This window comes from Papilio machaon, chromosome 19, assembly GCF_912999745.1.
Source record: "Papilio machaon chromosome 19, ilPapMach1.1, whole genome shotgun sequence".
Lineage (NCBI taxonomy): Eukaryota > Metazoa > Arthropoda > Insecta > Lepidoptera > Papilionidae > Papilio > Papilio machaon.
Genome location: NC_060004.1, coordinates 3,908,167 through 3,920,157, shown reverse-complemented (window position 1 = coordinate 3,920,157; position 11,991 = coordinate 3,908,167). Strand labels below are relative to the sequence as shown.

Genomic DNA, 11,991 nt, shown 5'->3' with positions numbered 1-11,991 from the left:
TACACGTAATTTAATGAGTAGGTAATGTGTTAAGTTAGTATTTTGTGTTAATATTTAACTTTGAAGATACTATAGACATAATTATGTTCGATTTTATTAATAAGCCCTATTACAAAAAATATTTGAAAAACGATAAAAATGTACTGTTATGTATTAACTTTCCATTTCACATTCAGTTATACCTATTTGTCCTTCAAATAACATTAGGTCTAGCACACATCGAGTATTGCGGCGTAGTTGTTTTAAAAATAAGTTGCTCTAGCTGACGATGTAGTCGTTCGTTCGGACATAAATTGATGTTGCACGTCTCAATACCTATTCATTGATATAGAGTGCACATCAAGGTCAAAAGACTGTCCGGCCAACTTGGATCAAATGTTTGATGTCTACTCGTTTAGGGTAAATATTGGATCAAACATTGGTTAATAATTCTACAACCAATGATTCGTAAGTTAACCTTCGATAAAGCGCGCAATGAGACGGTATATTAGTTGTTCTAGAGAAAGTTTCGTTTGTTTATGATTTTAGCACCTAACATCAACTATAAGGTGGTAATTTTAAAGACACATAGCGACAACAATTTTCTTCGACAATGATACAATGTATGGCGCATTGCATTGCCAAAAAGACACAATTACATGCACTAGTTTAACATCATGATAAATTGCACAAGTACCTACGTGCTTATCGGTTCTTACTGCATACTTCAATTGGCACTATACATCAGTAATTCGTATTATTATTAACATTATCTCTAATTTTGACATTGAAAAGTTTATGTGTCTTTTGTCCTTTCAACATTATTTGACCATTCATATTGGTCACCATATTTTTAACCATAATTTTTTGTATGTCAACTTGTCAGCTTGAACATTACCTCGTATTTGTCGTTGAACGATTAAAAGATAGTAATATAAAATGGGAGCGTCGGTGGCTCACGGGTTAAGCACTTGACTTGCAATCTGCAGGTCCTGGGTTTGAATCCCGCCATGTACCAATGTGTTTTTCGATTTACATATGTACATTTATCCGACGTTCTTACGGTGAAGAAAAACATCGTGATGCAACCTGCACATATCACTCGTCAAAAAGTCTCTGATTCAAGCCATATCAGGGGATCTCGGAAAAAAAAAAACTGCACATATCTGAGAAGAAATTCAATGATATGTGTGAAGTCAACCCGCTCTGGGCCAGCGAGGGTGGCTATGGCCTAGTCACCCCTAACTTGGGGCAGGTTCCGAGCTCCTCAGTGGGGACGTATAGAGCTGATGATGTCAATATAAAATGTGTATGGTATACTGAATGGTTATAATTTATTTATTTCTAATACATGGTTCTATTGTACCGATGATAATGTATAACGATAATATTTATTTGAGAGAGTGAAGAATCTATTTCAGTCTACAATTTCTATTCAAAAGCAAATAAAGCTTTTGCCAACTTCGAGAAGTATTGACGCAAGTTTGTTCATGAAAATGTATATCTTAATATAGCTTGTTACGCACTGGTTTGTTAAAAGTTTCCAATTTTCTTTAGAAATTCGAAGTTTACAAACTCGTTTGGCAATCCATTAATTGGTTGGATCAGTTGATAGAAAAACGTGACGTACCTAAATTTGTTGTATTGTAACTTGTAGTGTGCACAGGACTTGGGAAAATAGCTTCAAAAAGGATTATTTAATGTCCTTCAAATATCCTTCCATAATTTTGTTGTAACTAATAATAAACTAAAATATTCATCCAGTTGGCTATGGTAACAAGTTTTCATTATGTTGTTACATCTAGTGACGTAGATTTAATATATATCTACCTACATTATATCACAATTGCTTTTGGCAATGCTCGGTAAACAAATATATTTTCCATAGTTTGATTATCATGACCATTAATGAATATGGGGCATAAATAAATTTACTATTTAATACTGCCTCTTTTTATATGTTCACATTTCACCTTGAAGAAAGTCAAAACAATGCGATGAAATGTAAACAGATGACTGAAAACAACACATCTTATCTTTACAGTGGGTTTAATTACTAGGAAATTCAAATTTATCTTTTACTTAATATGATATTGTGGCAAAGGTGCGTTTACAATAGTGCAATTTTTTTTATTATAATTTTTTTTATTCATAAAGACTTGGAAGTCTAATTTTCAAAAATGTTTTGACATTTTTGACCCGATTGAATTTTACGTATTTTATACATGTTTTTGGAGAAATTAAGAAAAATACAGTAAAACAAATAGTTTCACATTGTCTTTAACTTCCCATTTATCTACTTTTGCTTCAGTAATTCCAAAGTAAAAAAAGGAAAACAAATTTATTTTAAATGTTTTTATTTCTTAAATTGGGTACACGTAAATATATCTAGAAACAATTATCCTCGTCCTAAAATTTATATTGATCAAAAAACACGGTCGGTGTATAATGTCTTTTACGTTGTTTCAATTTATATCTATTTTTATATTTGGCAAAGCTCTCTCATAATTTCGTACAGGGTATGTTTATCCCGCTTTCTATCAGTTCCCAATAGAATTTCCTATAAAACGGACGCCTTTAAAAGAGAAAAACAAACATTTTATTTAAATTTTACCATAATATGCTGTATACGGCATACAGCATAAGAATAATTTACAGAAAAATTCCCTCAAAGAATCGATTTAAAGAATTATAACGTAATTATTGTATAGACAAGTACTTTACATTCCAGTGTTGTGATATTACATTTATTTAAAATTAACAAAGAATTTTCTTTGTTTCTTTTAATTTTAGTACTAATTTTTTTTCGTCGTCAACGATGGTCGTGAAACTATACTGGTAAGAGTAATTTCATTATTACCAAACAATTGACGTCAAATATTTACGAGTAACTTAAATATTTTTAATTTATTTTTTATTTCCCGAAACTCCTTCCACATTATATAGTACCATAGCAATAGCTTAGTTCCCATTTCCACAGAAGCGACTAGCCACGAAACTTATTCTATTTCTGTGGCTCTTGACTTAACTGTGCTGATAAACATGTTAGTTTTTTCTCATACTGCGGCCGGGTCAGTGGAAATGGTCATAATGAATGAACATTGCTCATAATATAGTACCCATAATTGATGCCTAAGTTTGATGACAACAGATTGATTACTGAAAAAGGCTATGATGATAGTGGCTGCGGTACAAATAGTTTTGTCAAGTAGACGTACAAAAAATGCTATCAATTTAGGTGAACAAATGTAATGTGTGTGTTTAACAGGTGTAATTTTCAAAATTCGCTCTCTGTTTTTATTAATAAAATGAGAGAAATTACTGGTTATGTGCATGCGTTTCGACAATGGAAAATTACAATAAACCGACTATCAACTTTATTACAGTCACGTGAACTAAATAGTCTCACCACAGTTTGTTTATAATTCTTATCATTGTATTACTAGAGATTTGAAAGATATTTTCCACGTATGCAGCATTTCGTTGTTTATCTTTTGATATAAACTGTGAATCTTATTTGTCAATGTGATAAGATTTGATGCTGAAAATGTTATACAAATAGTTATTCTTCCCCGCACATTATAAGTACTTCTCATGTTTAATATTTCTTTAGCAAATTTTTCCAAGTAGTTTTACAAAACATGACCGCATTTTATAGCATCATGTTTTGGCATCTTAACGTGGCAGAAATAAACTTTATTTAATCATTTGTTATCACTGTAAATAATGCTTATATTTAACCCAATTAAGGTAGATATTTTTGAATTGCAATGCACAAAAAAAAAATCTTAAAACGTAGTAAAACTATAATTCCTTCTAGAAGAATTAGAAGACTACAACATTGTCTAGAGCTAGAATCTAGGTTCTAGGCTGTCACAACTCTACTGTCCTACATTACTGTTCTTGTCAAAAACAAAAGATACGTTGAAAGTTACAAATACGTGTCAGTTAACATCATACACCGATGTCCATGATGGAAAATTTCCATACATCGTAACCAGGTCACTTGATATACTTGTAGGTATTTATTGTTCAACATTGACAATTCTTCAGATATACTACCTCATCGATTTCATTCACAGTTCAAAACTTTACTCATTAAATAATTATTTTTACGTCAAGTTTGTACAGTTTTCGACTTCGATAATATTATCTTCATTTACCAATCGTATTTTGTTTTATAAGTATGCGTTAATTCAAATATTTAGCAATCAATTAAGTCTAATTAAGAAATATCACAACGCATCATTAAAAAAAATCGTCATCAAAAAAATAATTGAAAAATTTGTCCATTAATGTATCGCTAAATATTATTGGGCCCTGACTTTATGGTCGTTATAAAGTCAAGGATAACGTGAACATCATAAAATAACTTCGCACATATAATACGCTTTATTCTATCTTTAGCCTTTATTACTTTTGTTACAAAAGTTCTATGACGTCATCAACTCTCACTGATCCATCGTGGTTAACTAAGGCCTAGTCACGTAAGGCCTATGAGACCCTTAGTGACAATATACGAGCTAACCACGACGATTCTGACCTAAATAACGTTACCGTGAGTTAAAATTTATATTGTGATGTTGCAGTGGTGACTGCGCGTCCCTGAGCGTTGCAGGCAGCAAGCGCTCGGCTTTGTCGGCTTCCGACGCCGAGTGTTTTTCGCTGTGCCTGGGCGCCGGGCCTCTGTGGTGAGTTTACATTACACTTATTGTTTACAGAGTCTGTACACCATTTGAAAAACTGGCCCTTAATAAGGAGCGACTTAGGAACTTAGGAATGACACATGTAGAGTGGCAAAACCGAAAGTAGAACTTAATTTTTTTAGGGATCCCGTAAAGTAGATGGTGAAAACAGATATTACACCCTTGTCACTAAGTCAACCCGTCGCGCTAGTCTTGGGGCCTAAAATTTATATCAATCGTCTTTTGCAGAATATTGGATAATTAATAATATAAAAAAAATGTGTGCAGGTGGTCCTGATGTCCCTGCTCATGGCTCGGCACCGCCCGGAGGGGTGAGCAGCGGGGCTTCGAGCCCCGCGACCCCATCCACCCCCACTCACGACGACAACAACCGTAAGTATTCATACTGTGCAGTTTATTTTTATAAATCAATAATAGGATACAAATTCCGCCACATTATAGATACTCTGACATTAGGATACGACAACAACATTGAATACTAGTTTATGATTCCTTGGGGTAAAGTAGGGTACTCCTACTTTATTTAGTAAAGATCTCAGAATTCTTCTGCTTTATCTAGTCAACATTTTGCTTTTAATTGATTCAATTTTGTTACTTGTTCGTTTTTAACTTATTTAAAAACCTTGTTATAAATGTGTTGTATTCTAAATTAGTGCATATATTTTTGTGCAGCGTTTAAATGGTCTGTAACGTCAGGTGACTTGTTGAGCGCCTTGCTATGGGCGAGCGCGAGCTCGTTGGCGGGCAGCGCGGAGAGCCTGGCCGAGCCCGGCTCGCCGCCGCACAACCATCCCGCGCTGCAGCCGGAGCGACGTGAAGCGGTCAGTATGCGCATAAATACCTCCTCGCACTAAACCCCCCTACGAATATTTCATATTACTCTAATGAAAAAATAGTATCTACTCCCAATCCGGTAATAATAACGAAGTAACAGCCCGAGCCGAGGCTCCTGAGGGAGCCCTAAAAAAAAAAACAGTATCTACTCATGACTGGTTAGTAAAAACCTTTCAATTCTCATCTCTCCTTATACTTCTTTATAATCGAATCTCATATTCCCTCTAAAATGATAGGAATGCATTTGTTACTTTTTAGCAGTATGTGTAACACATTCTTTGAATTTACAATTCTATTGTATTTTTTATCACTTACATTGAAAATACAATGAATAATGATCATTGTGTTATATAGAGTAGATGTGAGCTACAAAGACAAGTCAAGACGTATTTAACCTCTCTTATCATCATATTGATATCATGGCTTAAAATAACCATCTTGTTATATACGACCCAATTTTATACTACATGTAAATAGCGTGATCTAGTATTCTAGGTTAATATTATGTAACTGGAAAATTGTGCACACTATCATTTTATAAACAGTTTGACGCGCCATTTTGTTATTTTATTATTTGTAATGAAATTATAAACTGACAAAGTTCAAAAACACGTGGTAAGATTCTTACCTTTTTTGCTATTATTAACTTAAACAAAAAAGAAAAAAATTGCTGACATCCTTTGAAACAATATTCATATATCTTGGTGGTAATAAAGATAAAGATTTGAGTGTTTTATAGTGGGTTTCTGAGACCGAAATCCCCGTTCAAAACACATTGTTATCTCTGTTTTGTCAAAGATAATGACAGGGATGACGATATGTTTTCGATGTGGTTTCGGAAACCAATGGTCATATTGTATTACAGGTTATAAGCAAGATACTGGAGCGTAAAGATCGTCAGCCAGTGAAGATTGAGTTCAAGATTTTCCTCACTGAGAACACTGTCACTCGCTGGGAAGCCGTAAGTTAACTTATTAAAGCAAATTTTACAGATTTGACAGATTATAAATAATTTTGATTATTTCACAAAGAGCCATACGATTGAAAACATTGAATACCATTTTACATTTTTACAAATTAATTTCTAAGCAATTTTGAGCCAATGTTTAGATGGATGGATGGATTTTTGTTTGAAGGCATCTCCGGAACGACTCAACGAATCTTGATTAAATTTGGCACAGATGTAGAACATAGTCTGGAAGAACACATAGGCTACTAGTTAATTTCTTTTTTATTACGCGCGGACGGAGTCGTGGGCGACAGCTAGTTGATAAATAAAACAGCAAATGACACACACCACATACGAAGTTTTAACACAATGATAGAAATAAAAGAAAATCACGTAGTGCAGAAAAATTATCTCACATTTTGCATAACTATTGTAATAATTTCATAAATTCATACATATTGTTAACATCCTGTACTTGTTGTTTTCAAACACAAGCTTGCTATCGGTCAATTGGTAATTAATAATGAGGTTAGTGACTTATCGAGTGACGTCACTATTGCATACAACTGGCTTCTAATCAATTTATATTATGAAAAAGTTAAAATGTACTCTTATATTTTAAGTACACAAGTAGTAGTAGTAAAATTTTATAATTGGACTTCCTAAGGTAAAAAGAATGAATTTAAAATTCAAACTTAATCCGGTTTGCTTTGTATTATAAAACTAGCTGTCCCCCGCAACTTCGGCCGCGCGGAATTAAAATATAACTTTATTATTAACCTATGTGTTCTTCCAGACTATGTTCTACATCTATGCCAAATTTAATCAAGATCTGTTGAGCCGTTCCGGAGACACTTTCAAACAAACATCCATCGATTCTAATATTCGCATTTATAATATAAGTAAGATTAATTATGCAAGAAATAAAACAGGATTAACTGAAAAAAAAAATAACCTATTCATATTCTCGTTAATACTTTGTAGTCTAATATCGATAAATTCATTATTTTTCACATAATTGATGTACAAAGTAATAAATTAGTATTTTTCCTTTCCAGGTGGTGCAAGGCAACACCATCTACTTGCGTATGCCGACAGTACTGCAGTCCGGTAGTAAGGAGAGCTTCATGCTACTCCTGGACTTCGCAGAGGAACGACTTGGTTGTAATAAGTTAGTATTTAGTTTAACTAAATGTTAAATTGATATATTAAATTTTCACTGCTGCAGTACAGATCTTCACTAAGTGACTGTTTAATATGCTAAATGTATACTAAGGAACATCTTCAGTGACCAGTCAATAACTGAGTACAATTAACTTATTAAAGCATATCTAAGGGTCCGTTCACACAGAACAAGGTGAAGGGATTTTTATTAATAATAATAGTATAAAACAAAGTCGCTTTCGCTGTATGTCCGTATGTATGCTTAGATCTTTAAAACTACGCAACGGATTTTGACGCGGTTTTTTTTAATAGATAGAGTGATTCTTAAGGAAGGTTTGTATGTATAATAAATGCATAATATAGTAGAGAAACACTGATAAATTTAAAGGTTTCTAATGTGAACGTTGTGTATAAGGACATTCTGTAGTAGGTATATTTTGCATTGCACCCATGCGAAGCCGGGGCGGGTCGCTAGTTAATAATAAAATTGAGCTTTATTATTATTATTTTTCACGTCTTACTTTATTAAGAAGCAAGCATAATCTTTTTGTACCAAGTCACCAAGTACCTTTGATTATTGCCCAGTTTGACGCGCGATGCTTGCCGTCACGTTCTGTGTGAACGGACCCTTAGTTTCAAAAATTTGTATAATTTCTTATGATATTGTTACATATTTCTGTTGAGAGGTGTACAAGTATATATGAAATAGGGAATTATTGATGTAATAAATGTTTTATTTTTCTTTCAGCTGCATCATCTGCGTACTGAAGTCTCGGCCTGACAGAGCGACAGTCCTCCGCACGTTCATGTTTATGGGCTTCCAGCTGCTTCCCCCCACCTCGCCCCTCATGCCGCAAGAGATCAACAACCCCGACTATGTCTTCCTGCACTACAACATGCAATAGACTCCCTCACTCAACGCTCTAGCACCGCTTCCCTTTACAAGTACATTAACACTTCTTGGTCATAGAGTAGTTTGCGGCAGTTTGATCTTTGACAAGTGACAGCAAGTATTATATACCATAGAGTAGTTATGTTCAATTTAATTGATGTTTGACAACCTTTTGATCAAATGTTTGGCACATATATTAAATGTTATGTTCTATTCGTAACACCATATAAGATCAACAATGAGATTTTAAAGAAATATTTGAATCAAATGTTTGACAGACTAGTTGGATTCATATCCTAATGGTATTACACTTTATTCAGTATTCGAAGAGCTGTCACATGGCCGTGGGGAAATTTAAAAGAGCACTTTTAATTGTAAAGTATTGCTTCGCGCTTGCTTTAGTGGTTTCGGTAAAGTTTCAACAAGTCTCCTAGCGTTTAGATGTTTAGTATGTATTCCTATTATGTAGATTTATTGCTTATAGATTTCCTTTAAAGGCATTGAGCTAAATTATAGAAATTTGTCACAGTTAGATCACCATTCTCGTAGTATTTGCTTTAAATTTAGAATCGCAAATGTTCATCTTTCATTGTCTTAAAGGAATCGAATAGCTTTTTAGTTTTAGTTTTTTTTTTTATTATTTCTTTCTACAAATTCAGCTTTGAATCGCTTTCGACCTATGAATACGTTAAAATCAAAACTGTTTTGTAGAAAATTAATTTTAATCTTTATTAATTATTATATTTAAAGCATATATGTCGTCGTGTAATATTCACCCACTCCGGGGTAGAGCCAAAATAAAAAAAATTACAAAAAAAAATTAAAAAATAAAAAATCCAAAAAAAATAGTTTGTTATATTTCTATCTCCACTTTTATTCTCTGCTTGTGTACGTGCACACGAATCTTTTGATAATATTGAATAACTAATATCTCAAAACTAAAATGTCATAACAACGCTATGGTTCATTAACTAAAGATTGACTTTTAATTACTTATCTAATAAACCAAATATAAATAACCAAGGCCTTTTAACCTCAGTGACCATATAACAATCATAAAACTATGATGAAATGGTTTGAAAACTTTTGAGGTTAAACATTGACGGTTAACTATAAAGTTGTGTTGTCTTGAGTGTGTACGTACAAAACCTCTTGTTTTTCCCAAATTATAAAATTCCTTTTAAATTTACATTTCTTTACGCCTATACATTAACGAATTGTAACTTAAGGATAGCATCGTTAGTGCATAAGCGCCTAAATTCTATTTGAAAAAAAAATATAGCATCTAAGAGGTTTCAAGTTTTTTCCTTAATTTAGTATTCCTATACTATAAGACATTCTAATTAATGCCATCGTACAAAAAATATAATTGTAGAGTCAGCTTTACGCGTAAATTACAAACATAAGATAAAAATCAGCAAAATGTTGCCACATTAGATTCAATAAATTAAAATATTCGGTGCAAATTAAATTATTCAAACTTTCGTGAGACATTATCACTAACTTATATAGAAACGGCTAAAACACTCACGTATATATATCCGGTGTCGTCACCGACTAGTTTCGAACCCTTCGGGGGCCCTTCATCAGGGTGAGTGGGATTGGAATTATCGCTCACTGAGTGAGCGACGGGCCGCGTCCGCGAAATAATACCAATCCCACTCATCCTGATGAAGGGCCCCCGAAGGGTTCGAAACTAGTCGGTGACGACACCGGATATATATACGTGAGTGTTTTGGCCGTTTCTATATTCGGTGCAAAATAAATGGCATAAATTCGGATGTCCTTGCAATTATTAGTGTGGGCAACTCCGCTCTTTTAGCATTAAGGATTACTTTGCAGCGCTCCTAATTTACTTTGGTTCAGTATTTTGTGGAGTATTATTAACAACTTTTTGACTTTACTTAGGAGCGCTGTTACTAGTATAAGTTTACTTTAATGGAAAATCAATTAAAATTTATCTTAACCATTGAGGGTTTTATTTTAAATCCTAACACAATAAGGAAACTACATTTTGTATATTACATTCAAATTTCTAGGTCTTATAAAAAATTAGGAAACAACGTCCAGCAGTCAGCAGTGGATAATCTATTTTATTAACTATCTTACTAATATTATAAATGCGAATGTTTAGATGGATGGATGTTTGTTTGAAGGTATCTCCGGAATGGCTCAATAAATCTTGATGACATTTAGCACAGATGTAGAACATAGTCTACTTATTAAGTTTTTTTTTTTTAATTCCGCGCCAACCGAGTCGCGGGCTACAGCTAATAAACTTATAAAGTCTAGTCTATCCATTACTATTTTCAGGTAGATCATGACTTTAATTTTTAAAGTCGTGATCCTATCTTGGGGCTCCTTGAGAAAGCCTGTTTGCTAGGAAAATTACAAGTCAGTTTTAAAGGATAAAAAAAAAACAATTAAATGATTTATTACAACGCTTTTATATTCCTTTAACAATTATAAAATTTGGTTTTACACATTGTAACTTTAGTTCAAACATAATTGCTAGCGATTACTACCAGGTTAAAAAAGAAAGTTAAAAATATTTAAAAAATTACATAACTTTGAAAATGTCACATATTTGTGAATGATATTTTTTTGTTTCATTCTTCACTTACAATAATTACAATGGAAAATTAGTTTTGGAAAATTATTATTTTTACATATAACATTAATATTTTTACATATAAATGTAAGCCTATTAAAAATGACCTACTTTGGGGACTAATAGTGGATAGTCAGTTACTATCAATATACATTATCTGATACAGCAAGAAATATTCAAAGTGAATAAAATACACATATCTTATAATTTGACTAGACCTATTCGAGACTGGGTAAAACTGGGAATGTTTATAATTACCTTAATAAAAAAAAATTAAGATAATAGTAGCAAATTGTGATGGTTAAGAAGCTAAGAGGTCTTCAGCATTAATAATATGAATTAGAAGAGGGTGAAAAAAAAAATCACATCAACAAAAATTACTTTCGAAAGTTCTCATTCAACATATCTGAACCAATTGATTAATCTTTAAATTATAACAAAACTATTGAAATGTTAAAAAAAAAGATCAATCTATTCCATGTTATACAAATAATGTAAGACAATTTACAACTTAAAAATAGTTATTTTTTATTTAAGTTTTATCATTTAAATTCAATTTAACAATAAATTCAAGAAAATTGTCATGGCCAAATGCAAATTGTTCCCATGATACAAGCTCTGGTATCAAAAAAGCATTTTTTTTTATATCATAAGGTGGCACACAAGCAAGCGTCCACCGGAATTCACCTAAAAAGGGAAGCAACTGCTACCCTTAAACATCAGCAATTGCAGATGCCCTGCCTTCCTTTAATCTACAGAGATGGGGATGCACAGAAAGATATTATTTCCCCTTCCGATGCATCCCTTCCTCTGTCAAATCCCATAAAAAAATGTATGCCTAATTTTTTCCTCATTC

At 32.8% G+C, this 11,991-nt stretch overlaps 1 protein-coding gene across 1 annotated transcript; it reads left to right on the top strand.

The window, feature by feature from the left end:
• Positions 1–2,719: 2,719 nt before the first annotated feature.
• LOC106715149 (ornithine decarboxylase antizyme) lies at positions 2,720–9,525 on the top strand. Its single transcript, XM_045682437.1, is given in 8 exon segments — positions 2,720–2,817; positions 4,569–4,670; positions 4,953–4,959; positions 4,961–5,057; positions 5,382–5,506; positions 6,385–6,480; positions 7,527–7,639; positions 8,381–9,525. Coding segments are annotated over 8 exon segments (717 nt in total). The 5' UTR covers positions 2,720–2,797; the 3' UTR covers positions 8,538–9,525.
• Positions 9,526–11,991: the final 2,466 nt, after the last annotated feature.